The sequence below is a fragment of the Lampris incognitus genome, chromosome 19, assembly GCF_029633865.1.
Source record: "Lampris incognitus isolate fLamInc1 chromosome 19, fLamInc1.hap2, whole genome shotgun sequence".
Lineage (NCBI taxonomy): Eukaryota > Metazoa > Chordata > Actinopteri > Lampriformes > Lampridae > Lampris > Lampris incognitus.
This window is the reverse complement of record NC_079229.1, coordinates 37,024,333-37,052,006: the sequence shown is the minus strand read 5'-3', so window position 1 is coordinate 37,052,006 and position 27,674 is coordinate 37,024,333. Positions and strand designations below refer to the sequence as shown.

At 49.6% G+C, this 27,674-nt stretch overlaps 2 protein-coding genes across 2 annotated transcripts in view; both read right to left on the bottom strand.

Annotated features, from left to right (window-relative positions):
* Positions 1 to 261, bottom strand: part of rmc1 (regulator of MON1-CCZ1) — a 29,754-nt gene extending 29,493 nt beyond the window's left edge. Inside the window, exon 1 of the mRNA XM_056299478.1 lies at positions 61 to 261. Within this exon, the coding sequence (XP_056155453.1) occupies positions 61 to 159 (99 nt within the window). The 5' untranslated portion in view covers positions 160 to 261. The remainder of the gene's footprint in view (positions 1 to 60) is intronic.
* Positions 262 to 1,641: 1,380 nt separating this feature from the next.
* On the bottom strand, positions 1,642 to 20,300 carry riok3 (RIO kinase 3 (yeast)). Its single transcript, XM_056299327.1, has 13 exons — positions 20,034 to 20,300; positions 17,492 to 17,604; positions 15,593 to 15,738; positions 15,361 to 15,468; positions 14,647 to 14,756; positions 13,391 to 13,534; positions 12,368 to 12,495; positions 12,006 to 12,188; positions 9,455 to 9,614; positions 7,035 to 7,115; positions 5,950 to 6,039; positions 4,873 to 4,986; positions 1,642 to 4,388 (listed from the first exon to the last, which is right to left on the bottom strand). Exons 1-13 carry the CDS (start codon positions 20,067 to 20,069, stop codon positions 4,275 to 4,277), a joined length of 1,527 nt encoding a protein of 508 aa, XP_056155302.1. The 5' UTR covers positions 20,070 to 20,300; the 3' UTR covers positions 1,642 to 4,274.
* Between the last annotated feature and the right edge of the window lie 7,374 nt (positions 20,301 to 27,674).

Here is a 27,674-nt window from a genome sequence, read left to right as displayed (position 1 = left end):
CAGTTTAATTAACACTTACATATGACGGTTATGGTAAATATGACGTCTATGTGAAATTACCTGCTTGTTTGCTTCGTCGAAGAAGACGTTGTTGACGCTGGAGGCATGTTCAAACTGGACCGGGTTCTCACACAGCTCCAGATAATGCTCGTCACTCATTCTGTACTTTCCTTTCTCACTATTCTGCCTTTTTTTGGGTCTGTTTTCAGAACCGCTACCGTCCCCGCGTTACCCAAGGCTGCGTCCGGTATGCACGTCATGTGACACCATCGCCCCAAAGCCGCTTCCGGTACGGGCGTCATGTGACACCATCGCCCCAAAGCCGCTTCCGGTACGGGCGTCATGTGACACAGTGACTGTTACGTGGTGGCATATGAACCTCTGCCAGCAGGGTCCCGCGGCGGTATACGCCTTAAAGTTGCTTGCGATCCGCGAGTAAACCGAGAGAAGAAGAGGCGGAAGAAGACGAAGAAGAAGAAGGCGGAAGGAGACGAAGTCGCTTGTTTACTGGCTGACCAGTTTTCTCTCCAGAATGTGGACGTGAGCATGTGAACGTTACTTTCTCAAAGTCATAAAACATACCGTCAAGCTGCTCAGAGGATGTTAACAAAACGTTTATGAAATTAACGGACAATTAAAAAGGGCGAACAAATTTGACAGCTCCCTGCGGCAACGTCTGAGATCTAGCTAAATGTCTCGGTTGACTTTCCTACACAACGTCCCTCCTTGCCTCGTCTTTGGCTGAAGTGGGGAACTTAGTGAAAGCCTTGCAAGCAGCCAAGCTTCTCCAACAGAGGAGAACTCGGTCCTCTCTCGTTTGCACAAGCGACAGTTTGATACAAGATGTGAAAACTCTTGCACACTGTATAACCTGCGAGAACAGTAACGTTTTTTACTGTTTACAGTTTTGGTCATATAGGCCTTCCTCAGACTGACTTCCTAGCACATCAGTATTCTACTGTCAGCCACTGGGAACTCCCCAGTCAAACCAGTCTTATGGAAGCCACTGGGAGCCCCCCAGTAAAAGCAGTCTTATGGAAGTCACTGGGAGCTCCCCAGTAAAACCAGTCTTATGGAAGCCACTGGGAGCTCCCCAGTAAAACCAGTTTTATGGAAGTCACTGGGAGCTGACCAGTAAAACCAGTCTTCATGGAAGCCACTGGGAGCTCCCCAATCAAACCACAGTCTTACGGAAGCCACTGGGAGCTCCCCAGTAAAACCAGTCTTATGGAAGTCACTGGGAGATGACCAGTAAAAACCAGTCTTCATTGAAGCCACTGGGAGCTGACCAGTAAATCCAGTCTTATGGAAGTCACTGGGAGCTGACCAGTAAAACCAGTCTTCATGGAAGCCACTGGGAGCTGACCAGTAAAACCACAGTCTTATGGAAGTCACTGGGAGCTGACCAGTAAAACCAGTCTTATGGAAGTCACTGGGAGCTGACCACTAAAACTAGTTTTCATGGAAGTCACTGGGAGCTGACCAGTAAAACCAGTCTTCATGGAAGTCACTGGGAACTGACCAGTGCTATCAGTCATTTGCTTTTTGCCAGAGGGAAGTTCCCACCAAGTATGGTTTTGATGCCTTGCACAATAGTACATGGGGGGGGGGGGGGTGAGGAAATGGTTTCGTCAATATTTTTAAAAATTTATTGTCACCACTGCATTGAAGACACACCAAAAGCACCAGCATCATAACGCTTCAGACAACTGGTATGGATGGTACAGAAGATGGTATAAACTGGTAAAGAAGATGATGGAGAAGTGACTGCTTCCCCTGCTTGTTGCAATTAGTTTCCCATTATGAGCCATAAGTTCACAAAATGAGCCGTTTTAGAATGTTTATATGCTGACAATCTAAAATGTAAAAATCTCAAAACATGACTTTACGTGCTTTCATTGATTACAATCAATAAGGAAATATTTCTTCGTGTGGAAATTGAAGCCGTTGTTACATTAAATGGACAGTTTAATTTCCCTTGGGATGAATAAAGTACTTCTAAAGTCCAGCCGCTCTTTGACACCCAACCATCAGAGGTCCAAGGTCATGAATCCTCAAACCTCACAGGTTAGTGGATCTGATTAGCTTCTTGTCTTGTAGCCTTACACCAGCAACACACAACTCATTAAAGGGCAATTCCTCCAAACGTGTTTTAGTTTGTAAACAGAGTTCCTTCCCCAGCCACAGGGTTGCATTAATATAATTAAATTTCAATTACTTTGATAGACATTATTGAGATTAAAAATATCAATCATTGGTCTAATTCACCAATAACTCTTGTTTTATTGCACTTTTGGCATTGCTTCGCCCCATGTTGTCAATTTTCAACTGCAGCAAACATTCACACAGGAGGACATGTTTTAATATGAGCAATATACCAAAATTCAATTACTATTCAGTTAATTATAAGATCACGTTCAAAGGCTCATCAAACACTTCGGCCTCCAAAACACCTTGATTGTTTTCTCACAAGCACCAACCCTTATGAGAAAAAACCGCAGCCGCTGCTGAACGTCAGCATGGAAAAAGCAGTTTACTTCCCTGCATTTCTATGATCCATTAATGAAGGTGAAAATCCACGTTTACTTTCTGACACTTCAAAATTGTTAAGTTTTGGTTGACTCCCTCAATTATATTTAATGCAAACTTTTTATCTTCAAACTATCAAGATTATGAAAAAAAAACATGTTTATATCTGAACACACGGATGACTTTCTAAATCACACATGGTTTACGTAGACACACACCTCAGCTTCATCACATCCACACATGACCAAAACTGCAGCGATGGCCATATAATCACACGTGATTATGCTGATGACACGAAGGTCTTAACTGCTGTTCAGGTCTGTGATGTGGCTGGCACAGCGAATGGGCTGCTCAATCCTTTCATGATTCTGGTCGTGTGACAACCTTTGTGTAATTTCATTAGAAACGTCAAATGAGCGCACAAAGAATGACACTTTTCTCCTGCTGATGTTTTTTTCCGTGGTGTTCACGGACTCGAGAGAAAGCACAGAAAGCTGTGACAGGAGACAGGACACTGTGAAACACGGCACTTTCCCACCAAATCAGAGACATGGTGGTTGTAGAGACAACAAGCAGAACAGGAAGCCTAACTACTCATCAGCCAACACATCTGGTAAAGGTCAGAGGTCAACGACCACTTCAACAGGATTCAACTGGTTTTAGATTAGAACCAGGCCTTCGTTTGATGGCTAGGTAGATATGATTCCGAGTCATTTAGGTGTAGCCTAGTGTGACTTACGATGGATAATGACAGATGAGTGACGTGTGAGGAGTTATAGGTTGGTTTTGCACAAGGACACATCAGCCACCTGCACGGCTGGTGCGGAACCAGAGACCTTCTGCTTTTACGTTCTCTCAAAATGAATGTCAGCGAGTGGAAAGACCGACCAAACTGTCAGACATCTAACAGCACGATGCCGGAGTCAAACTGCCGTACAGAGTAAACAGGCTGTAAGGATATTCTCCTTTTTCTGCCAAGCACAACAAGTTCAGCTGCTCCTCACACAAAACATTTCAAACTTTTAACTAGGTGACTGGGTTGGTCAGTCATCCAGCTAATCCATTACCTGACCAGGGTATCCCCAAACACACACACAAACACACACACACCTGTCCCCCCTCTGGTCACTGTTGTCAGAGGACAACGAAAGGTGAAAGGTAATAACTAGAGTCCAGGTTTTCTACAGGAAGTACCACCTGCTGATGTGCCCAGTTTCACAGCGCCTCTGCTTCCCAGATGATTACTGACAACTACTGAAAAGAGGAAGAAAAGGTGAAGGGCTGATGGATTCAGAGACGGGATGTTCTCACCTACCTGTCAGTTAAACACTTCCTGTGTCAAGTTCCCCTATTGTCAAGGTTCACCCTGAAAACAGACATGGGACTAAGTGGGTGCACATTCAGTCTCCCTATCTCCAAACAGACACACACACACTCATGACAGGACAGACAGACAACACGACAGACAGAAAGATTTAAAAGACCCTGAGAAGCAGTAGACCCCCTGCTTCTTCCATGGTTTTGACCTTGGCGTGACCTCAGAGGTGAATGATGTCAGGGTTGAAAGGTCATGGGTCATTTCACTCTAGTGAAGTTCTCTGATGTCATGGCTCCTCCTCTTGGAATGAGGTGGGTGAGGGACACACCCAGAGTATGATAGGGTGGTTGGCAAGAGGTGGCGGGCCCCCGGGGGCCTCCTCCTCCTTACAGAGTAATCAGCATGGCTGGGGCTGGCAGGGCGACCGTTAGTCGTCCACATCGGGTTCTAAAGGGGGAGGCCTGTCATCCACGGCAACAGGAAAAAACTTCTTCCCCCGTCGCTGGATGTGGTCCTCATTCCTCTTCTCAAAAGCCTCGATCTACCAGAGAGAGAGAGAGAAAGAAACAGAGGCACAGTGAGAGTGAAGTAAAGACAGAGAGAAAGAGAGGGTGGTGGCTGGGTGTGGTTTAGCTTTGGCTGCAAGGACAGAGGGGGGGCATGGGCTGCAGGAGAGCTGACGCGCAACAGCAGTGAGCAGTGTGGCAACAAACAAACTGCTCTTTATATTCTGCAGTGAAGCTGGGTCTGACACAGACTGGCTGAAACGGACAGGAAACACGGGTGGAACACACGTGACAGGAGAAGGGAGCCACGCCAGGGACAGCTCTGAAGGAAGAGAGCGAGGCAGCCCCAGAAACAGAGGGCACCCGCCCATGTCAGCCAACACTTGTAAATAAAAGCCTGTTTCCACTGAACTTGTGTCCGTCTCTCCATCCCGAACCCTCCCCACTGGCAACAGCCTCGCCACAGACAGCATCCATGATTCTGTTTGTGCACTCATCTGTGGTGTGTGTGTGGGGTACCTGTGCAAGGAAGGCAGCCTCTTCCTCTCCACTGACAGCAATGTTGAATCCTGTCACAGCGTTGAAAAGGTCATACACACTCATTGTGTCGCTCACACCTCCCTTCTGAAAGAACTGTGGTGAACACACGAACACACGAACGAACACACACACACACTGCACTGTAATTAATGTAGTTTTGTCTGGTTACCTCTTCACTAACCAGAACAAGTGTGTATTTTGGTGGAGAACAGAGACGTCTTTAATAAAACCTGTGTTTCTGCATCACATTTCAGAGGCAAGACAGAATATCTACACGAGAACGAGAGGGAGGACAGTGGAATGGTGAGGATGCAAGGAGTAGAGGTGATGAAGGTGTATGAGTTTAAATACTTAGGGTCAACTGTCCAAAGTAACAGGGAGTGCAGAAGAGAGGTGAAGAAGAGAGTGCAGGCAGGGTGGAGTGGGTGGAGAAGAGTGTCAGGAGTGATTTGTGACAGAAGGGTACCAGCAAGAGTTAAAGGGAAGGTTTACAAGATGGTAGTGAGACCAGCTAAGTTGTATGGTTTGGAGACAGTGGCACTGATGAAATGACATGAAGTGGCAGAGTTGAAGATGATAAGATTTTCATTGGGAGTCACGAAGAAGGACAGGATTAGGAACGTGTATATTAGAGGGACAGCTCAGGTTGGACGGTTTGGAGACAAAGCATGAGAGACAAGATTGAGATGGCTTGGACATGTGTGGAGGAGAGATGCTGGGTATATTGGGAGAAGGATGCTGAATATGGAGCTGCCAGGGGAGAGGAGAAGAGGGAGGCCAAAGAGGAGGTTTACAGATGTGGCGAGGGAAGACATGCAGGTGGCTGGTGTGACATAGGAAGATGCAGAGGACAAGAGATAGAAACAGATGATGCGCTGTGGCGCCCCCTAACGGGAGCAGCCAAAAGTAGTAGTAGTAGCAGCAGTAGTAGTAGTAGTAGTAGTAGTAGTAGTAGCAGCAGCAGCAGTAGCAGTAGTAGTAGATTTCAGAGGAAAGTAAATTATCATAATTCGAAAATCTTGTGTTTTTTAAAAAAAAAGTTTAAACTTCACTCACTGTGGAAACGTTCCTACAGTCTCTGAAAAGGAACTCCAGGGCGTGAGGATGGGTGGGCTCAACAGACTGACTGACATCTATAAACCACACCTATAACACACACACACACACACAGATGAGTGACTGACATGTATAAAGTGCACCACATTACCAACACACACCCATTTATAGAGTGATCCCAGGGTCGAGTCTTTAACACCAGAGGTAGGTTAGTTAGTATTTATAGAGTGATCCCAGGTTCGAGTCCAACATGTGTGGTTACAGACACATTACAGACGCACCATGACTACCACCGAGGCCCTGCGGTATTTACAGGTGCTGGACAGCAGCCATTTTAAATCGTTTAAACATAGTATTAAAGTTGTTAAAATGTTAATGTTTGTGTCAGTTAGTTTCTTAACAGACACACTAACATATGTAATGCAGTAATATCTCAGGTGGTTGTTTATCTTGACACAATATAGAGTTTAAACCCGTGGTGGTCGTTTTAGGTAGGCGTGAAACCCTGGTGGGTCTAGTGCTAGTCAAAACAAGCTGAAGGCATTTGTTTGGGTCATTCAGCAAAATCACTGTGATCCGAGAATGTACCATGTGTGACTGTACCATGTGTGGCTGTACCATGTGTGGCTGTACCATGTGTGAATGCTGCAGTATTTATACAGCAGAGAAAAGCAAGGTGGTAGCTTCCCATTAGAGGAATGTGACCTGCGTTTACTCATATCAACAGTATTTAAGCATCCAACCTCATGAATGTGCTGCTCATTTGTGACAATCATCTCATGAAAATGTACATGTCCTTGTCTCAAAGTCTGTGTTGACAAAAGACTTTACTTGCCAAAGAGAAAGCAGGAAGGATCAAGTGTGGCTTTAACTTCAAACAGAACAGAATGAACGAACGACTGAAGAAACGACTGAAGGGAGATGGAAAGCTCGAGGATGGAGTGAAAGACCAAAGTAGACGTAATGAGAAAATGAAAATATCTCAGTTTATCTATCCCTAAAGATAGTGACAATGATGACCACACACACACACACACACACACACACACACACACACACACACACACACACAGAGTAAAGGTTACCTTGCCATCATGCCAGAGTATGTTGTATTCACTGAGGTCAGCGTGGACCAAGTTACACTCCTGATACATCTGCTGCATCATCTAGACAGAGAGACAATAACAATAAAGTTGTTATTTTATTGTCCAGGAGGCGTCGATTCTAGCCCTCACTGGCCAGTGGGAGTGGCCTGTCTCTGCTGAAATAACTCCAGCTCCTGTTTGTACCAAGCAGGGGCCTCGGGGCCATTGTTCCCTGCACACTCATGGTCATAACCATAAGCAACCGTCAGCTCTTCATACTTCTGCACTGCTTTCAATGTCCGGATGCACTTGATTGGCCCAAATCGAGGGTGTACAAATGGGTCATATTTGCAGTTGGGTGAACGAGTGGACGGTTGCTTTATTGTCCAGCAAGACAGAGAGAGAGAGACAGACAGAGACACAGATAGAAAGACAGACAGACAGAGAGGGAGACAGACAGACAGACAGACAGACAGACAGACAGACAGACAGACGGAGGGAGGGAAGAGGGAGAGAGAGAGACAGAGAGAGTCAATATATAATATATTTATCCCTCACATCGTGTAGTGTTCTTGATCTGTCTTGATGCTCAATAATCCAGGTAAGGAAATCACAGAAAGGTGAATCAGCTCATGTGGACACAACGTTGACTGGGAGAAATGTTTCATCATTATCTAAGTGACCTCATCAGTCTCACCTGACTGGAGGCAGGCAGAAGCATGGGGGCGCTATGGGTTCCCCAGTCTCACCTGTAGTGGCCAACTTGTATATGGAGGAAGTGGAAAAGAGGCTCTGATGTCCTATCCAGGGACACCAACTAGTCATTAGTTCAGATTTGTGGACAACACCTGGTTAAAATTAAATCTCAGGATGTAGCACATTTCACTGACCACATCAACTCTGTGGACACCACATCTAGTTCACCAGCGAGGATGTGGAACATGACAGGTTAGCCTTCTTACACTGTGAAACTGCAGTTGGTGATGGGGGCATTTGATTGTTGATGTTTACCGTAAACCAACACATACTGATCAGTATGTCTGTGAATGTTCTCATTCATCCAGGTCATGGTTATCCAAAGGAATTGAATCGAGTGCAACTGGACTTGGTAAGACAGAAACAGAAACACGGAAACACGGTTGTGCAATGGGCTCACCAGTATCTCCCATTGTGGCCACCTTATATATGGAAGAGGTAGAACACAGGGCCCTGAACTCCTTCAGAGGAACACCTCCGAGCCACTGGTTCACATATGTGGACGACACATGGGTCAAAATCCAAACACAAGAGGTGCAAGCGTTTACCAAACACATCAACTCAGTGGACAAGAACATTAAGTTCACAAGGGAAGACGTAAAGAACAACAGTTTGCCCTTCTTGGACTGTGACGTCCACATCGGGGAAGACAGGAGCCTCCACATTGGGGTGGAGACGATATGTGGTGGGAGTGTCGGAAAAGCTGAGACAAATATTTTCCAAACACCGCATCTCAGTTGCTTTCAAACCCCAAAACACGCTGCGCCATCATAAGCTGGTCCACCCCAAGGATCAGGTCCCCCACCACAAACAGAGCAATATAGTGTAGCTGTTCAGTGCCAGGAGGACTGCCATGACTTGTACATCGGGGAAACCAAACAGATGCTGGCCAAGAGGATGGCACAACACAGGAGAGCTAACACGCCAGACCAGGACTCCACAGTCTACACCATCTACAGACCAGGACTCTAAAGTCTACACCATCTACAGGCCAGGATTCTACAGTCTACACCATCTACAGGCCAGGACTCCACAGTCTACACCATCTACAGACCAGGACTCCACAGTCTACACCCTCTACAGACCAGGACTCCACAGTCTACACCATCTATAGGCCAGTGGCCACTCTTTCAAGTCAAGTCAATCTTATTTGTATAGCCCAATATGACAAATTTGCCTCAGGCAGCTTTAAAGCAACACAGCAAAACGATGAGGGTGTGCACATCCTTGACAGGGAGGAACGCTGGTTTGAACGGGGAGTCAAAGAGGCCATCTATGTTAAGAGGGAACGACCATCCCTGAACTGATAGCAGTAACAGTACTTCTGTCGCCATCTTACAATGCTGTGATTGCAACGATTCCCCAATCCTCTGTGAGTAGTACACATGACCATTGTAACTCTACGTAGTTAATGGTCACAGCAATTTGCACATCAAACCAATTGCTGGTTTCGGTTGTGCTGCAACTGTGCCGATTTTGGTCATTATGTATTGTTTATAAGGGTGGGGATACCTGCAGTCAGCCAAGACTGATGAAGTCACTTAGCTGATGATGAAACGTTTTCTCCAGTAAACGCTGTGTCCAGACGAACTGAACCAACTTTCTGGGTTCTCGAGTTGTGTTCTTAAGACTGTGTGTGTGTGTGCGCGCGCGCGTCTACTTACATGTAAGACCTGGTGGTAGGCTCTATTCATTTCTTCTGCACTCAACATGGCGTCTTTAATTTTGGGAGCAGGAGCATGGTCTCTGCCGATGAATGACATCACCAGGATGTGTTTCTTCAACAAAACCACTTCCGGACATGGAATCTCTGCCCTCTTCATCCTAGAGGAAGGGAAAACCGAGATTACCAAACACTACCAGTAAAAAGTGTTTCTGGGGAGAAGCTTGGCAGAGTTAAGATGGCGGCATGTGGGTGAGGAGGCTGTGGATCTAAACTAGGGATTTTTTGTCTCACAAAATTCCTGTGACTCCTCTTTTGAACAGTAATCACATAAATATCAATTTCCCCACATTTCACACGCGGGCGTGTGATTTTGGGTTGGCTCCAGGACATCTACACACTTCGTGGTTCACCCATTGCCCGGGACCGAGGATCAGCTCAATGACAGGCTCAGAGAAGTCTCAGAGAAGCTCAATAAATAAACGACATCAGTCATCCACACCGAAGTCTTCTGGAGCAGGCAAACCTGAAACCATGTGTGGCTGGACCACACCACGCCGTTTCTACTTCAAGGTGGCCATGTGTGTAGAATCCGCTTTGCTGTCCAGCCCGATCAACTGGAGCTCAGCAAACCAGATGGCAGTGATGGTTCAAAGTCGAGCAGTGGTTCAGGGACAGGAAGGCGCTGCAGGCCCGGCAGGACTAGTGATCTGCCCTGGTTCCAGTCTGGTTCTGACACACTGGGCAGACTGGCAGGCGACACCCTTGGGAGTCGCTGGAGCTCTGGTGTAAACGGAGACAGTGGAGGAGGTGGGAGTGGTGGCGATACAGGGGGAGGAGGAGCAGGAGGTGGCACGTGGGAGGATCACGCTATTCCCCCCAGATCCCCCTCCCACCCGAACAGGTGCCCCAGTCGACCAGAGGAGGCGCTAGTGCAGCGACCAGGACGCATAACCACATCCAGCTTCCCACCCACAGACACGGCCAACTGTGTCTGTAGGGATGCCCGACCTGGTCGGCGGTAACATGGGGATTCGAACCGGCGATCCCCATGTTGGTAGGCAATGGAATAGTACTGAGCTCCATTTTTGTAGATATTTTTGTCAACACAATTTTATGAACTTGACATATTGTGGCTTTCTCGCCTGACGGGTAATATTTGTGTTGTAAACACAGACAGCTTGTTCTTCAGTTGTTGTTATAGTGTTTATGAAGAGGTATACAGTCTAGAACATTCCTGCACTGGTATTGTAAAGACGTAAAGCCCACAGCATTGCTCTACTGGCTTAACAACCATTCACGTCCCAGGAATTTGGCTCGACAGCAAACCGTCTGCCGAAGCCCAGCCAAAGATAACAGCAGTAGAGTATATACCATAGAAGAGGAAAAGACACGGTGTGACTATGACTTCTTTCCCCCACCCTGCAAACCAATATCTAATATCCTTGACAGCCTACTGCCACCTTGGTGGAAAAGTCATGTTTTCTTGTATAGGGGGGAGTAGGGAATTTCAAAATAAACTATGACGCAAATTAAAAAAAATAGTTTCTGATCCGGCAGCGGACAAATGATAAATATTCATTACATGAGGCGTGTTGTGTTCTTCTGCATAAACAACCAAAACAAACCCAGTCACCCGGCTCCACTTACTGACTGCCCAGATTTGGTTTCTTCTTGTACAAAGGTGTTATAGGTATAAAAACAAGAGGGAAAAGAAACTTTGAACAATTATTTGTAAAGCATTACTGGTTTGTTTCTTGTTTCTATAGTTTGTTCTTACAGGGGACAATAAACCAATGTGACTGCAGGATTACTTTCAACATTAAGCAGTGTGACATACACTCAGAGTGAACATAAATGAAATCGGAAGATACCAAAATAACCTCCATACAAAAAAGGGAGAGCCAAGTACTCCCCACCCCCACGCCTAAATGCTTTACAACCATCCATCCATCCATTATCCAAACTGCTTATCCTGCTCTCAGGGTTGCAGGATGCTGGAGCCTATCCCAGCAGTTATTGGGCGGCAGGCAGGGAGACACCCTGGACAGGCCGCCAGGCCATCACACAGGGCCCACATACACACACACACACACACACACACCTAGGGACAATTTAGTATGGCCGATTCACCTGACCTACATGTCTTTGAGTCACCTGACCTACATGTCTTTGGACTGTGGGAGGAAACCGGAGCCCCGGAGGAAACCCACACAGACACGGGGAGAACATGCAAACTCCCCACAGAGGACGACCCGGGACGACCCCCAAGGTTGGACTACCCCGGGGCTTGAACCCAGGACCTTCTTGCTGTGAGGTGACCGTGCTAACCACTGCGCCATTGTGCCGCCCGCTTTACAACCAACAGTAGTTTAACTCAACACCAGCATCACTCATTTTCAACCCATCAAGCACAGAGCTGGAAGGGACCACAGCAAACTTGTCTGGTGGCCTTTGTATTGCTGGGGTTCAGTCACCAAGCATGGGGAACTGGAGGTATGAGGCACTCATTTTGTGCAGACCTGGTAGTAGTACTAGTGGCAGTTTGTTACCTAGTGAGGTTGTGCATCTCCTTCTCCGCCCAGAGACGGATAACTTTGCGGGGGTTGAGTTTGCTGAAGCGGTCGATGAATCGGTAGTCGTCTTTGATGTAGCGATCTCTGTTCTTAAACTCATTCAGCGTTGTCTTATACACCTTCAGCACCACCTCCTCTGGTACAGGTTGCTCCTCCAGGCTGAGGGAAGACACACACACACACACACACACACACACACACACACACACACACACACACACACACACACACACACACACACAGTTCTCTTTTTAAAATCTTTCTATCCATCCCTTCATTCATCCTCTATACGCTCAGCGTTATGCATCACCCCTCCCTCCCTCCCTCCACCCACCTACCTCCCTCCATCAGCATGGAAGATGACAGACTCTTTCCCGGTGCTGATGCAGCCGTTGACTTTGTCCAGCACACCAGCATTCACCATCTTATACATGAGTAAACGGGTCCGGGGATCGACTGCTTGTTCCTGAGAGAGAGAGAGAATTCTTCATTCCTGCCACCTGACGTGTGTTCACATTTCCTGTCAGTACTGACCCGTGATGTATGTCAGTATGTATGTGGGAAGATGGCGACGCAAACTCGCGTTTGCGGCGGCCTCACCCAGTGCCCACTATGCAGCGTCTTTGTCCACGTTTGTGTCTAAGTTTGTGTCCTTGTGTGAAGTTTTTTATTTTGTTCATTGAGTTTTTTTTTCGTTTGATGGCGAGGAGAGCTGGTGTTGGATTGGCTGAGACAGCTTACGGCCCTGCCCGGAAGCTGTACGGCCCTGCGCGGAGCTCTATCCGAGAGGAAACACCGAGGTGGTCTGGCGGCGGCCTCGCCCAGCGTCGACTGTGCAGTGTTTTTGTCTGCGTCATTGTGTGGAGTGCGAGGGAGGTGTGTTGAAGGTATCTGGCTGGGAGAGCTGGCGTCGGATTGGCTGAGGGAGCCTGGTCTGCTTCGTCCGATGGGCCCGGGGACCATGACCCCTGCCTGGAGCTGCGCCCGGAGAGGAAACACCAAGGGCGGTCTAGCAGGACGCGGAAGCGGGGCAGGCTAAGCTAACTGCTAGCCCATGCAGACCGGCGGTTCCGACAGTCATCCTGGCTGGAATTCGCTCTCTGGACAGAGGAATTATTTGGACTGCGTTGCACTGAGTGGACTGTGTTGTTAACTGTTTGTGTTTTTGTTGCTTTGTTCTCTCTGTTTTTGTATGATTTTGGTTGTTTTTGGGAAAGTCTGGATGTGTTTTTTGTGTCACACTGCTGTGGGCTGGGGGAAACAAAATGTCGATTCTCTGTGTACGCAAGTGCATGTAAGAAACAACAATACATTGTTCCTGATTCCTGGTGTATGGATGTGTGTGTGTGTGTGTCTCATACAGCAGTAGAGTGCTCCTTCTTCTCGTGCAGTCGGGCACAGCGGCGCTGTTCGCTGTGGCAGTGCTGCTTCAGAGAGTTGAAGACCTGGTTGGATAACTTCAGATCCATTCCTAAACCATCTCCCACATGAACCTCTGGAGCAAACTACAGCAGCAGGGAGGAGGATGAGAGGAAGACATAACAGAGACAAGACACAAACAAGGGAGAGAGAGATTAAATAGTGCGAAGCTAATCAATCAAATATATCATGTTGATCCGGTCTGGTTTCTGGTTGGTCCTCTCGCATTCTCTCCTCACAAGCGTTCAGCTGCTGTCCCAGTAGCTTCATGAGACAGACAAACCCACAGCATGCTGGGACGAGAGGAACAAACAGCCCCGTCCCTGGATGAATCACATCTGACAGAACGGCCGAAGAAGTGATGGGTCATAGAGTTCCTCTACAGCAGGTCATTCTGACCGTTGTGAATTTTCAAAGTTTAATAACTTTGTGAAAAACGAAAAGATACAGACCTGCCGCTCCCCACGTGCTCCTAAAACTGCACACATTTACATTTAAACGACTTTTAGATCAACTGCACACAAAAAAAAAAAAAATTCATGATAAAATCTACCTAAAACCACCATGAGCGCTCAAAATGGTCGCTCGTGTTCGTGGACATGGTCGTGTGCGTCATGTCAGTATTTATGGCGTGTGTTGGTCGCATCGTTTCCTTTGTGAAGTTCATTGCTGTGTCCTAGAAACACACTAGAAACCCACTAGCATCCTCCAGTGCAGACAAACAATCTAAACCTGACTTGTGATTATGTCCAACATGTGTGGTTACAGACACGTTACAGACGCACCATGACTACCACCGAGGCCCTGCAGTATTTACAGGCGCTGGACAGCGGCCATTTTAAACTGTTTAAAAACAGTATTAACGTTGTTAAAATGTTAATGTTGGTGTCAGTTAGTTTCCTAACAGACACACTAACATATGTGATGCAGTAATATCTCAGGTGGGTATTTATCTTGACACAATATAGAGTTTAAAACCCGGTCGTCATGGTGACCGCCCATGGTGGTTTCAGGTAGTAGTGAAGTCCCGGTCGTCCTAGTGTTAAGAAAGTAAAACAAATGCAGAAAGTTGTGTACTCTGTCTTGGGTAGTTGACACAGAGACAGGGATGTGTTACCGGTCCTTCCGATGAAGGACAGATGAATGTAAAGATGAGTGTAGTCATGCAATTGGTGGCAGTAGGTGTGTCTGGGCTTACATTGTCCATGCGAGCGGTGTTTTTCCGTCCACAGACCTCCTCGTCGTGCTTGGTGGTGATATTCTTGCCTTTCCCTGTGAAACCCTTCCTGGGGGTCGTCTGGGGCTTTTCTGGACCGCAACAGAGACACATCCGCTTTGAGTCAACTTTTTTTGTGTAAACCAGAGTAGATGAACTGATAATCAGTCTTCGACGGTCCGCTGGCCATGAGGCCCCTGTACTGTGTGACGCTGTGTGATGTGTTTTACATCCTGGTTAGCATCCATCCATCATCCATCAATCAAACCGCTTATCCCAACTGGGGTCGCGGGGATGCTGGAGGCTATCCGAGCAGTCATTGGGCGGCAGGCAGGCAGACACCCTGGACAGGCCGCCAGTTCATCACAGGGCCAACACACACACACACACACCTAGGGACAATTCAGTACGGCCGATTCACCTGACCTACATGTCTGGACTGTGGGAGGAAATCCACGCAGACACGGGGAGAACATGCAAACTCCACACAGAGGACGACCTGGGCCGACCCCCCAAGGTTGGACTAACCTGGGGCTTGAACCCAGGACCTTCTTGCTGTGAGGCGACCGTGTTAACCACTGCACCACCGTGCGTGCTGCCCATGCTGTGGTTAGGATTATAAGACTTTTATTGTGTACCCAGTTTTGAGAGAGAGATGGACAAACAGAGAGGGAGAGACAGACAGACAGACATTACCAGCTCTGTAAGGGTCGTCTCGTGTGTCCTGCCAGTCCACTTCGTCCTCTGAGCTGTCACTGTCCTCATATGGGTGGACCATACGATAGTTCTCAAAAGAGATGGACACTGAACACACACACACACACACACAGAGAAATTCACCAAAAATACAGTTATCTCCTGATGAAAACATTCATTTGAAAGTGTCCCCGTGAGCACGGACCCGAAGGTTGACCATCTTGTACACTACCTTTGCTGTCTCCGTTGAACTTCCTCTCCTCGAGGCGGAGCTGCGTATCGAACTCACGGTCGTACTGCATCTGCAGCATCTGGGCGAGCATCAGGTCACTGGTCGTATCACACTCATCTCTCAACAGCTCCAGCTCAGCACTGGGACTACAGCAGGGGTACATACACATATGCCTTCACTAGAGAGGCTCCCATCCACTTTTTTTCAGTTCCAGTCCAGTTCTGATACCCGAGTCTGGACATCTGCTGACACCGACACGAGCTCTTTCTTCTTGAGCATCATTCCTTCCGTTTTTGTATAGTGTCAGGTTACAGGAGGCGGCAGTAAACCACACAGCACTTCTTATTAAAGGAGCAAAAGACGTACAAACATGCAGCACATTTACATTTATTCCAAAGCCACTTATCTGACCTGCAGCTAAAGTAATCACATACAAACAGATGTAACACTGCAGACTGCGATGCCAACTCTTCTTTTTTTTTGCTTTGCACTTTTTCTCCCCAATTGTATCTGGCCAATACCCCACTCTCCCGAGCCGTCCCGGTCGCTGCTCCACCCCCTCTGCGCTGATCTGGGGAGGGCTGCAGTCTACCACATGCCTCCTACCATACATGTGGAGTCACCAGCTGCTTCTTTTCACCTGACAGTGAGGAGTTTCACCAGGGGGACGTAGTGCGTGGGAGGATCACACTACCCCCCCCCCAGTTCAGGTGCCCTGACCGACCAGAGGAGGCACTAGTGCAGCGACCAGGACACATACCCACATCCGGCTTCCCACCCACAGACACGGCCAATTGTGTCTGTACAGACACCTGACCAAGCCGGAGGTAACACAGGGCTTTGAACCAGCGATCTTGAGGGGTAACTGGGGGGAAGCGCGTGATCCTCCCACGCACTACATCCCCCTAGTGAAACTCCTCACTGTCAGGTGAAAAGAAGTGGCTGGCGACTCCACATGTATGGGAGGAGGCATGTGGTAGTCTGCAGCCCTCCCCGGATCAGCAGAGCCAGTGGAGCAGAGACTGGGACGGCTCGGAAGAGTGGGGTACTAGGCTGGGTACAATTGGGGAGAAAATGTGGTAAACCCCCCCCCCCAAAAAAAACACATTAAATCAGCACGTCTTCATGCAGGCTCAGTAACCAGGTCAGAAAACCAATGCACAACGTGTGTCCAGAGGAAGTGACTCACTCACGTTGATTTAAGAAAGATTTTTTACATTTCAGACTCCCACCTGCCACTGTCCCTGGAGCGGGTCGCGACCGGCAGACGCCGGCCGTTTGATGCCAGAAACGAGAGCCTGCTCAGGGCTCGCCTCTCCGTCTCACCGGTTACGTGAAAAAACGATGAGAGCGTTTCGCCGCTCTCTGAACACTTTATTGTTTCCACTTTCCTTTCAGTCGCGTCGCCGTCACCTACATCAGATTTACGCTTTGAAGCCACAATGACGAGGGCAAACACACGAAACATGTAAGTGAAAACACAACGCACACCACAATGTTTACACGATGCCACTTAAAATGGCAACGACAGCGTGGCGTTGTTCTCCCTCGGGCCGATGAACCACCAAAAACGTGCAGTGTTCTGACGTTGCGCAAAGTAGTCCATCCGTTTGTTAGTACGAACCAATGTGTGTAACTTGATTTTATCAAATAACGGGCTTTACGGAGGTCGGTTCCTAAGTTGGGCATTCGTAAGTCGGGCGTTTGTAACCCAGGGACTACCTGTAAACCATTTCGGTTATGGGCTTAAAGTTGCATTATTACATATTCATAACTCATAAACACATCAGACTATAGAATCTGGATTGGTCGTGGATCGGTAACGCAAGTCCGATATCCCATGAGCGACTCTCTCACACACACACACACACACACACACACACACACACGGGTACTCACTCAGAGAGAGAGGGGAAAGGGTTGTTCTCCTCATCCAGCTGTTTGGCTAACTGCTCACTCATCACATCAGCCAGGGAGCAGGACGGAGCCACGCTACTAACACCCCACGGGCTCTGAGGACAAACACACACACACACACTTCAGAGACTCCACTTGACTTGACATGCATGTAGGGCTGGGCGACACATCGATATTGTGTTATAAGGCGACATATGGTCGGCATGACATCAGTGTAGTGTTTTCCTGGTTTTAAAGGCTGCGTTACAGTAAGGACACACAACATTACACTGTTCTGTTATTTGTCTCTACCTGTTTGGACATCATATCCACATTACTATATGAGTGTTCATCAAACAGGTCATGGTGTAAATATTTTGTGAGAACACCTCTACAATATCTTCAACATATCACAAGGTATTTGGTCAAAAACATCATATTTTATTTTGTCCAGCCCGAATATGGGGGGGGGGTACAGTAGGGGAGTTGCCAGAGGTGTGATGGGGGCTGTTGTCGTTGGGCTGGAGTGGGCGGGGGGGTGTGCGAATTTGTCCCTCTCAAACCTGCAGCAGAAGACGTTCAGGTCATGAGCCAGGTCTTCCGGTAGACACAGCACCGCCCTATCATCCATTTACATGGACGAAATGTGCTGCTTCTTTTTTTTTTAAGAATATCTTTATTACATTTTCGTATACAACACAAAACACAACAGCTCACACATGGCATGACAACATGAGTAATAAATAAAAAATAGTGGGCGTTATCTCCATCCCCAACCCTCACCACCCCTACAACAGAGAAAGGCAGCATCCACCCATCCATTAACTGAACCGCTTATCCTGCTCTCAGGGTGGTGGGGATGCTGGAGCCTATCCCAGTAGGCTAGGCCAGTCCCAGACCCTTGTAACATGGAAGATGACAGCGTAGGTCCAATATGTTCTCAGTAAGGGTCCCAAACTTTACAGAAGGCGTCCAGTGAGGACTGACGCATACGTGAGACGTACTCATTGGGAATACACTCCGTCATAAGACTGTGCCACGACCTTTCTGTGGAGGCAACGTCCTTTATCCAAGAGAAAAATATTCTTCCGAGTGGCAGAAGTCGGTAGACTGAAAAGCCTGTTGTGTATGATATTTATAATGACCACCTGGAAGACCGAGGAGGCACAGGATCTAACCCTTCTGGAACACCAGAAATAACACAGTTCATCCACAACACCAGACCAGTAGTGTAGCGAGAGTAAGGAGCAGGTGGAGGAGAGTCTACAGAGGTGGAGGTATGCACTGGAGAGAAGACCAGTGAAAGTCAGTAGGGGCAAGATGGAATACCTATGCATGAATGAGAGGGAGGACAGTGGAATGGTAAGGAGTAGAGGTGATGAAGGTGTATGAGTTTAAATACTTGGGGTCAACTGTCCAAAGTAACGGGGAGTGCAAGAGAGAGGTGAAGAAGAGAGTGCAGGCAGGGTGGAGTGGGTGGAGAAGAGTGTCAGGAGTGATTTGTGACAGAAGGGTACCAGCAAGAGTTAAAGGGAAGGTTTACAAGATGGTAGTGAGACCAGCTATGTTATATGGTTTGGAGACAGTGGCACTGATGAAAAGACAGGAGGAGGAGCTGGAGGTGCCAGAGATGAAGATGATAAGATTTTCACTGGGAGTGATGAAGAAGGACAGGATTAGGAAGGAGCATATTAGAGGGACAGCTCAGGTTGGACGGTTTGGAGACAAAGCAAGAGAGACAAGATTGAGATGGTTTGGACATGTGTGGAGGAGAGATGCTGGGTATACTGGGAGAAGGATGCTGAATATGGAGCTGCCAGGGAAGAGGAGAAGAGGAAGGCCAAAGAGGAGGGTTATGGATGTGGTGAGGGAGGACATGCAGGTGGCTGGTGTGACAGAGGAAGACGCAGAGGACAGGAAGAGATGGAAACGGATGATGCGCTGTGGCGCCCCCTAACGGGAGCAGCCGAAAGTAGTGGTAGTAGCTTCACACGTGACCATAAACGGTGAGCGTAGTTGCCGATCTGAGTTACAGCTACAACACAGCGGAGACACGTTAGCGTCCATCTTGTTTGTGAGAGCGGCTGTTAAATGCGCACCGCCTAACATGTTAAACTGAGTAGTTCGATGACAGATATTTGGTTCGATTACTGATAGATATGTCTATAGCATGGGTCCACACCCCCTGCCACTCTGGGCCGTCAATCGAGACGCCGAAGCCTCTCTCTCTCTCCCAGGCTTTCTAACAGTTCGGGACGTTAGAGATGAGTTGGGGTTCGGGGCTTTATGAAGGAAATGTGCTCCCTAGATAACAGCAAAGCTATGCTGGCCCGACTGGTTGTCACGCCCCGTTCGTTCACTGCAGTCTGGCCTGACGCCAGCCGTTCACCTCCTACGGCCGGCCGGCCGGCTAGCCACCGGGGCCATGCTGGGCCTATGTGAAGCGTGCCGCCGCCGCCGCCGCTCAGCAGCCGGGGGGAACAGGGGCCGCGGTGGCTGCGGGGGGTTGAGGCCGAGACACGGACTGGAACACTGAGCTGCTCACCTGCGGCGCCTCCTTGCTGCCCACTGCCGGATCCATGATTCAAAACAACGACAGGCAAACGCGTTCACAACGGGCCAGCTGACGTCAGCACGAACGACGACGCGATTACAAATAACTTGGCTAAAAACTTCGACTAATACACCAAAGCTCAGCGACAAGTCAGCTAAAAACAAACCAACAAACCAACAAAAAACCAACAAAAAACCCGTCGCCGACAAAATGCGCGGATCGGAAAGAGGCCGAAAACCGACGGCGGGGCGTCCGCCCCTGGCGCAGTAACGTAACGGAAAATAAACTTCCGGTCCGAACTTCCGGTGGACCTTCACGATAAGGGTCCTCGATTTATCCGCAAATTTGTATTTAACTTGCTATTTATGGCGGACGTGAACGTTTCATAAATATTCGCGGTGTGTTTTTACCTCTGCATTCCCATCTTCTGCTCTGTGATGACTTGTTCAGCAGCGGTGACCCGCGAATCTACTGTTATGAATCTACTGTTATGAATCTAGTGTTATGAATCTATTGTTATGAATCTAGTGTTATGAATCTACTGTTATGAATCTATTGTTATGAATCTAGTGTTATGAATCTATTGTTATGAATCTATTGTTATGAATCTAGTGTTATGAATCTAGTGTTATGAATCTATTGTTATCAATCTAGCGTTATTAATCTAGTGTTATGAATCTAGTGTTATGAATCTAGTGTTATGAATCTAGCGTAATGAATCTAGTGTTATGAATCCAGTGTTATGAATCTATTGTTATGAATCTAGTGTTATGAATCTACTGTTATGAATCTAGTGTTATTAATCTATTGTTATGAATCTATTGTTATGAGTCTAGTGTTATGAGTCTAGTGTTATGAATCTAGTGTTATGAATCTAGTGTTGTGATACATAGTAGGCCTGTATGCGAGCATTTACACCCCATAAGCATTTGAATTGTTTAACTGACCTATTCTAGTCTTTATTCATTCTTCAATAATACTGTAACGCGCATGGATAAGTAGATCCATGCACGTTACAGTATGCTGCCTGATCAATTAGTCCCGGCGTAATCCTAGACTAAAACACGTGTGTCCCACCCATAGCATTAATTGTTCATTTCACATACTGACTGAGCTGTTGCAAAGACAGATTAATTCCACTTCTAACAACTACGCCCGTAGTTCTCCTGTCACTACGGAACAGAGGCGCGGCGTGCCGTCACAGCGCCGGGAACGCGCTTCTGCCTGCTTTGCGCGTTCCCGCGCGTGCGCGCGCCAGCTCCGACCCATCCGGGCTGCGGCGTGGACGCGCATGGCCGTCATCCGCCAGACGGAGGGAGCGGAGCATCCGCCTCCAGAGCGCGTCTCGGTCGAGCCTGCACAGACCTCCGCCGCGCCAGGCCGGATGTGAGGACAGCTTCTGACCGCGTCTCTCTTCGTTCGACCCCGGGCTGCCTTCATTTTATTCTGCTTGTTATTTCGGATATTCGTCCGAGTACCGATGGCGGACCCCGTCCCCAGCATCAGCACCGTCCGCGGGCCGTCGGGCCGGCGCGTCTGCGGACCGTCAGGACTTAGGCAGCGCACCTGCAGGGCGTGACGGGCCTGCGCGTAGGCGACCTTCCCCTGAGACGGCAGCATTACAGCATCAAGGTTGTCCCGCTAGTCTCACCGTCTGGCTGGGGGGGGGGGGGGAGAGTCCTCTGGAGCTAGTCTCTGGCCGGGGGGAGAGAGTCCTCTGGAGCTAGTCTCACCATCTGGCTGGGGGGGGGGAGAGTCCTCTGGAGCTAGTCTCTGGCCGGGGGGAGAGAGTCCTCTGGAGCTAGTCTCACCATCTGGCTGGGGGGGGAGAGAGTCCTCTGGAGCTAGTCTCACCGTCTGGCTGGGGGGGGGGGAGTCCTCTGGAGCTAGTCTCACCATCTGGCTGGGGGGGAGAGTCCTCTGGAGCTAGTCTCACCGTCTGGCTGGGGGGGGGAGTCCTCTGGAGCTAGTCTCACCATCTGGCTGGGGGGGGGTCCTCTGGAGCTAGTCTCACCGTCTGGCTGGGGGGGAGAGTCCTCTGGAGCTAGTCTCTGGCTGGGGGAGAGAGTCCTCTGGAGCTAGTCTCACCGTCTGGCTGGGGGGGGGTCCTCTGGAGCTAGTCTCACCGTCTGGCTGGGGGGGAGAGTCCTCTGGAGCTAGTCTCACCATCTGGCCAGGGGGGGAGTCCTCTGGAGCTAGTCTAACCGTCTGGCTGGGGGGGGGGGGGAGTCCTCTGGAGCTAGTCTCACCATCTGGCCGGGGGGGGGGGGAGTCCTCTGGAGCTAGTCTCACCGTCTGGCCGGGGGGGGGGGGAGAGTCCTCTGGAGCTAGTCTCACCGTCTGGCTGGGGGGGAGAGTCCCCTGGAGCTAGTCTCACCGTCTGGCCGGGGGGGAGAGTCCTCTGGAGCTAGTCTCACCGTCTGTTAGGGGGGGGGGAGTCCTCTGGAGCTAGTCTCACCGTCTGGCTGGGGGGGAGAGTCCTCTGGAGCTAGTCTCACCGTCTGGCCGGGGGGGAGAGTCCTCTGGAGCTAGTCTCACCGTCTGTTAGGGGGGGGGGAGAGTCCTCTGGAGCTAGTCTCACCGTCTGGCTGGGGGGGAGAGTCCTCTGGAGCTAGTCTCACCGTCTGGCTGGGGGGGGGAGTCCTCTGGAGCTAGTCTCACTGTCTAGCTGGGGGGAGAGTCCTCTGGAGCTAGTCTCACCATCTGGCTGGGGGGGGGAGTCCTCTGGAGCTAGTCTCACTGTCTAGCTGGGGGGAGAGTCCTCTGGAGCTAGTCTCACCGTCTGGCTGGGGGGGAGAGTCCTCTGGAGCTAGTCTCACCATCTGGCTGGGGGGGGGAGTCCTCTGGAGCTAGTCTCTGGCTGGGGGGGAGAGTCCTCTGGAGCTAGTCTCACCGTCTGGCTGGGGGGGAGAGTCCTCTGGAGCTAGTCTCACCGTCTGGCTGGGGAGGAGAGTCCTCTGGAGCTAGTCTCTGGCTGGGGGGAGAGTCCTCTGGAGCTAGTCTCACCATCTGGCTGGGGGGGGGAGTCCTCTGGAGCTAGTCTCACTGTCTAGCTGGGGGGAGAGTCCTCTGGAGCTAGTCTCACCGTCTGGCTGGGGGGGAGAGTCCTCTGGAGCTAGTCTCAACGTCTGGCTGGGGAGGAGAGTCCTCTGGAGGACAGATGGAGAGAGGAGGTGTGGAGGGGGGACATTCTCTCTGCTGAGCCGTAGTGGAAACAGAGAAGGAAAATACGCTACATGACCTCCACCTCTGCGGTTACCAGGACGACCTGTCCGCTAAATAGTCTTTCCAGCCAAGCGTCAGCAGGCCGAGCGGTGGCTGCTGGTACCTGGCCGGCGAACCCTGCTCAGGTCCACAGGTATGTGTCATTATCCTACTATTCTGTACCGCATGGTATGATTTATACCATGCTGTACTATATATGACACGTTATGATACAATATGATGTTGTCTTATATCATATCACATGTTGTTATATTATATTATATTATATATTAGCAGGTGGCCTACATATTTATATTTATTCATATTTATTAATAGTAATATTTGCTTATTTATTTATGAATATAAATAAATATATTTATTTCTATTTATACTTGTATTTATTTTTATTTATGTCGGCGGCACGGTGGCCTAGTGGTTAGTGCGGTCACCTCACAGCAAGAAGGTCCTGGGTTCGAGCCCCAGGGTAGTCCAACCTTGGGGGTGGTCCCGGGTCGTCCTCTGTGTGGGTTTCCTCCGGGGGCTCCGGTTTCCTCCCACGGTCCAAAGACATGTAGGTCAGGTGACTCGGCTGTACTACATGCTCCCCAGGTGTGTGTGTGTGTGTGTGTGTGTCGGTGTGTGTGTGTGTGTCTGTCGGTGTGTGTGTCGGTGTGTGTGTGGGTGTGTGTGTCGGCCGGCCCTGTGTGACGGCCTGGCGGCCTGTCCAGGGTGTCTCCCCGCCCGCTGCCCAGTGACTGCTGGGATAGGCTCCAGCAGCCTGAGAGCGGGATAAGCGGTTGGGATGGTGGATGGGTTTATTTATGTTATATTATACATATCATATGACAGATTTGTGGCTTTATAATAAAGCTTCTCACGTCAACGTCATGTCATTTCCTGTAGGAGATAAGATTGCACAAGTTAATGATGTCGCAATTATCAATTAGCATCAAATATTAAAATGGAGCTTTCTGATAGTTTCCTACTAATACCAGTACTGCCACCGTTATGTACTCCAGCGATACCAGTAAGAGTACCAGCAGGTGTTCTTGTCATTATAGTAAGGAAGGACTATTGTGGTGGACACGTTCCCTACGCCCACCGCCCTGCTGGGTGAGAGGCATAGCCCCTAGTGTCTCCACCCTATCCTCCTTTACATGGCCACCGCCCTGCTGGGTGAGAGGCATAGTCCCTAGTGTCTCCACCCTATCCTCCTTTACATGGCCACCGCCCTGCCGGGTGAGAGGCATAGCCCCTAGTGTCTCCACCCTATCCTCCTTTACATGGCCACCGCCCTGCCGGGTGAGAGGCATAGCCCCTAGTGTCTCCACCCTATCCTCCTTTACATGGCCACCGCCCTGCCGGGTGAGAGGCATAGCCCCTAGTGTCTCCACCCTATCCTCCTTTACATGGCCACCGCCCTGCTGGGTGAGAGGCATAGCCCCTAGTGTCTCCACCCTATCCTCCTTTACATGGCCACCGCCCTGCCGGGTGAGAAGCATAGCCCCTAGTGTCTCCACCCTATCCTCCTTTACATGGCCACCGCCCTGCCGGGTGAGAGGCATAGCCCCTAGTGTCTCCACCCTATCCTCCTTTATATGGCCACCGCCCTGCCGGGTGAGAGGCATAGCCCCTAGTGTCTCCACCCTATCATCCTTTACATGGCCACAGCCCTGCTGGGTGAGAGGCATAGCCCCTAGTGTCTCCACCCTATCCTCCTTTACATGGCCACCGCCCTGCCGGGTGAGAGGCATAGCCCCTAGTGTCTCCACCCTATCCTCCTTTACATGGCCACCGCCCTGCCGGGTGAGAGGCATAGCCCCTAGTGTCTCCACCCTATCCTCCTTTACATGGCCACCGCCCTGCCGGGTGAGAGGCATAGCCCCTAGTGTCTCCACCCTATCCTCCTTTACATGGCCACCGCCCTGCTGGGTGAGAGGCATAGCCCCTAGTGTCTCCACCCTATCCTCCTTTACATGGCCACCGCCCTGCTGGGTGAGAGGCATAGCCCCTAGTGTCTCCACCCTATCCTCCTTTACATGGCCACCGCCCTGCCGGGTGAGAGGCATAGCCCCTAGTGTCTCCACCCTATCCTCCTTTACATGGCCACAGCGTTGACCGCCTGACTGAAGACGGTTCCACGGTTTCTAACAGCCCACATCACATTAGATTCACTACCGGTCAGTTTGAATCCTGATCCCCACACTGAGACATAAACTCTGACGTTTGGTCGAAAATTCGACCTCATTCACTCTTGTTTATATTTCGGCTTCCCTCCAGGAAGTGACCAGTACAACCACAGCCCCCTACTGGGTTCCTCCCTGTGACCAGCAGGGGACTGTGGTTGTACTGGTCACAACCCTCTGCCTTTGGCCAGTAAGGGTGTTGTGACTTGCTCAAAGGCACATCAATGTCAGTTGTTGAGAGAAAAGAGACTTGAGGTTTTCCTGCTCCAGAGGTTCAAACCAGCCACTTCCTGTGCAGCTCAGAGCCGTCGTTCCTTAGTTCGCTTTCGCAGCCTCACACGGATAATCCCTGTCCGGGTTTTGGTCCCATCTGAGCAGCACTGGGTTGATGGGGGAAATGAACCCAGTATTCAGGTGAGACCTCACTCCCTGCGTGCTCCCACGGGCCTCGGTGAGGCGGGGGTCCTCCTGTGCCGCGCTGCGATACGCCACGTGACCACGTGACCACGTGACCACGTGACCACGTGGTCTGACTCCGATTCTGGCGGGACACGTTTGTATCTTCTGGTTAGTGACGTAACAGTACCGTAAAAACAGGAGAGCGGTCAAATTGGACCTTTTGTCAGTGTATGGGAGAAGCCGTCCCCGGACCCCAGTTGGGTAAACGGTCTGGGCTCCTCTCAGCAGGAACGCAGGAAGCCTTTTCAGCCATCCTCGTGTCATCGCTCTGTCCCAGGCTGCACCTCGCTGTTCGTTTAGCCTTTCACTCACAAAACACAGCTTTGCATTTCGCTTCATGTCGCTGACGAGATCGTGTTTCTCTCCCATCCAGGGGCGGAGAGACCCCACACTGCGCAGTCGCCTTGGATGACCTCTGACCCTTCTTTGACTGGAGCTGAAGGGGGTCGTGACACGAGGGTCTCGGCGGAGGATTGATACCTCCCTAGCCAAGGTGACTCAGGGTTTGCCACAGGCACACATGGAGAGGCCGCGGACGATGAAGACATGATGGACGTGATGCTCCTCCCACCCACTGACAGTCACCACAGGGCGTGTATCCCAAACCCTCCTGCTCCTCCAGCGGGACAGCCTCCCTTCTAGATGTGAACATCAGAGACACGAGGAGCTGAGTCACGGTCCTGTATGAATGAGGAGTCCTGTTCTTGCCCAGCTCCTCGACAGCGCGGCTGAGAGTGGGCTGTTCGGAGACTGGAGGCCGTTCTGGAGATCCACCGACAGGTCAACCTACACAAGTCTGTTTCTGCTCGAGACGCCAAAGACCTAATGCAGCGAACCCCCCCCCCCCTCATACCCCCCGTCATATGAGCCGTCAATGTACAAGACGACAGCGTTCAAGATTGTTCACCAACTGTGTACCCACATGTAGAAAAAGACTCACAAACTGATTTACAAAAGAAACAACAACACCGAACAAAAAGCTAGCGTACGGAGCCAGCAGCAGGAAATGATGATGGTGTCTCTGTGATACAACACCAATAACCCCAACTTACAGCACCAGTAACCCCAAGTTACAACACCATAACCCCAAGTTACAACACCAATAACCTCAACTTACAACACCAGTAACCCCAAGTTACAACACCAATAACCCCAACTTACAACACCAGTAACCCCAACTTACAGCACCAGTAACCCCAATTTACAGCACCAGTAACCCCAAGTTACAACACCATAACCCCAAGTTACAGCACCAGTAACCCCAAGTTACAACACCAGTAACCCCAAGTTACAACACCAATAACCCCAAGTTACAACACCAATAACCCCAACTTACAGCACCAGTAACCCCAAGTTACAACACCAATAACCTCAACTTACAACACCAATAACCCCAAGTTACAACACCATAACCCCAAGTTACAACACCAGTAACCCCAAGTTACAACACCAATAACCCCAATTTACAACACCAGTAACCCCAAGTTACAACACCAATAACCCCAATTTACAACACCAGTAACCCCAACTTACAACACCATAACCCCAAGTTACAGCACCATAACCCCAAGTTACAGCACCAGTAACCCCAAGTTACAACACCAGTAACCCCAAGTTACAACACCAATAACCCCAAGTTACAACACCAATAACCCCAACTTACAGCACCAGTAACCCCAAGTTACAACACCAATAACCTCAACTTACAACACCAGTAACCCCAACTTACAACACCAATAACCCCAATTTACAACACCAATAACCCCAACTTACAACACCAATA

Bases quoted from the DNA above. Each gene is read 5' to 3' on its own strand.
- riok3 (XM_056299327.1), bottom strand. From the start codon at position 20,069: ATGGATCCGGCAGTGGGCAGCAAGGAGGCGCCGCAG. The intron at 15,739-17,491 runs GTGAGTACCCGT...CCCCTGCTGTAG, and splicing joins CCTTTCCCCTCTCTCTCTGA to TCCCAGTGCTGAGCTGGAGC. The intron at 4,987-5,949 runs GTGAGTGAAGTT...TGTTCACCACAG, and splicing joins ACTGTAGGAACGTTTCCACA to TTCTTTCAGAAGGGAGGTGT.